Source organism: Propithecus coquereli, unplaced genomic scaffold, assembly GCF_000956105.1.
Source record: "Propithecus coquereli isolate 6110/MARCELLA unplaced genomic scaffold, Pcoq_1.0 Scaffold353, whole genome shotgun sequence".
Taxonomy (NCBI): Eukaryota; Metazoa; Chordata; class Mammalia; order Primates; family Indriidae; genus Propithecus; species Propithecus coquereli.
In genome coordinates this window covers 2,636,949-2,638,834 of record NW_012149208.1, presented here as the reverse complement: position 1 = coordinate 2,638,834, position 1,886 = coordinate 2,636,949, and the positions used below count along the sequence as shown (strand labels likewise).

The 1,886-nt window shown below is 32.4% G+C and overlaps 1 protein-coding gene across 1 annotated transcript in view; it reads right to left on the bottom strand.

The window, feature by feature from the left end:
* The window catches only part of KIF3A (kinesin family member 3A), a 56,448-nt gene that overhangs the window by 25,462 nt on the left and 29,100 nt on the right, over positions 1-1,886 (bottom strand). Inside the window, exons 5-7 of the mRNA XM_012651313.1 lie at positions 1,641-1,780; positions 896-1,093; positions 414-588 (exon numbers count right to left, since the gene is read on the bottom strand). Coding sequence (XP_012506767.1) covers positions 414-588; positions 896-1,093; positions 1,641-1,780 — 513 coding nt within the window. The remainder of the gene's footprint in view (positions 1-413; positions 589-895; positions 1,094-1,640; positions 1,781-1,886) is intronic.

Here is a 1,886-nt window from a genome sequence, read left to right as displayed (position 1 = left end):
ACTGTTTGATATCTTTCTTTACTTCAAATAGTGAACTGATATTGATCATAAAGCCAGAACTCTGGTCGTTTTCACCTAAATACATACATGGTAGAATTTACTCTCATAGATAAATAAAAATTAATTTTTTAACAAGTAGTCATATGAAATGTACAAAAGGTCATGGGAAAAAGGATAGCAGTTTAAGTTAAATTAATTTTAAAAAAACCACATACACCAATATTATGTAATTTAACTTAACCTTAACATGAAAATGCTAAGTACATAAGTATCAAGTTACTTTCCGGAAATATTCTTTTAACTATCCATGTTAGAGGTGCAAAAAAACATTTAATAGGTGGTTTTTGTTAAGGTACTTAGGGTTAAACAACATACTTATAGTCAACATAAAGATTAATATTTTGAGAAGTTACCTTCTTCAAGCTTCTTTTTCAGTTCTTCTATTTCTTTCTGAAACTGACGAAGCAGAGCATCCTTTGGATCTTCATTAATTCTAGCTTTATTTTTAATATTCTTAGCACGGTTGGCATACCGTAACGTACTGATAGTTTCGTCATAATTGTAATCTGCTGGCCCAATATTTGCACACTGTTGAATTAAGAAAAAAAAAATTTTACACTTGACACAGTAAAATTAATAATACCATTACAAATATATGAAAAAAAATTTTTGAAGCACACATGCACCCTGGCCTTCTTGAAAAAAAGAGCATCAGCCACGTGGGTTTCCAAACAACACTGCTGTGGGCTAATACATATGGTGTACTACAGAAGGGATAACCACAAATTTTAAAAAGTAAAATAATAGTTTTTAAAATGTTATATATGTCAATTATTGCCATAACTTGGAATCTTAAATTTGTCTGATGTTAACTATACCACCAATTAAGTCTTACCATCATGGTTTTTGAATTTCCTCCTAAGGAGTCCTGAAGAAGACGTGTCAATTTAGAATTACGATAAGGTACGTGAGTGCTTTTTCCATCAACCAAGGCAGAAATTACATTACCAAGGGTAGAAAGAGAAAGATTGATTTTTGTAGCTTCCTTTAGGCGCTGTCCAGTAGCTCCGGTTTTTGCTTGTCTTTCTGAACCCTAGCAATAAACGGAGACAAAAGTAAAGCTAAAATTAAAAAGCACAGAATAGTCTACGCCACGGATGAACCTTGAAGACTTAGGCTAAGTGAAATAAGCCAGACGCAAAAGGACAAACACTATGATTTTACTTACCCAGGGTACCTAAAAGAGTCAAATTCACAGAGACAGAAAGTAAAAGAGTGGTTACCAGGAACTAGGGGGTAAGGTTTTAAAAAAGGTTTTAAAAAAAGTAATTTAACAGTAAAAAATCAGATACATTGTCTAGAATTTACTTCAAAATAATATAGGAAAGTAAGAAGTAGGTGAGAGTAGATGAAAAAAGATTAGCCATGAGCCAATGATTGTTAAAGCTGGGTGATGGGTACTTGGGGGATCATTATACCATTCTATCTACTTTTGTATATGCTTGAAATATTCCATAATAGATAGTAAGTTAAAAACACACACAAGTGACAACTTAAAAAATCATACCTTTTCACTTTAGTCCTTAGTCATTTATAAAATATAAGAAAGAACATTCCTTATGTAGTATCCTGGTACTTACAGCAAGATCTACAAGGTGGAGTTTCCCCATCCTGACGTGCATGTTGCCATCCACACCCTTTTCACTGCACTCTATGGTGATGGTAAAGATGGCATGAGAGCGGGAACTATGTTCGTTCATGTTAGTTGCACCAACAGAACCTTTAATAAAGAAAGGAAACTCTTTAAAAGTGGTACGTAGAATGTCTTTAAAAATACTATAATTAAATATCTAAAACAGCTTAAAATACTTAATTTACTTAATTTA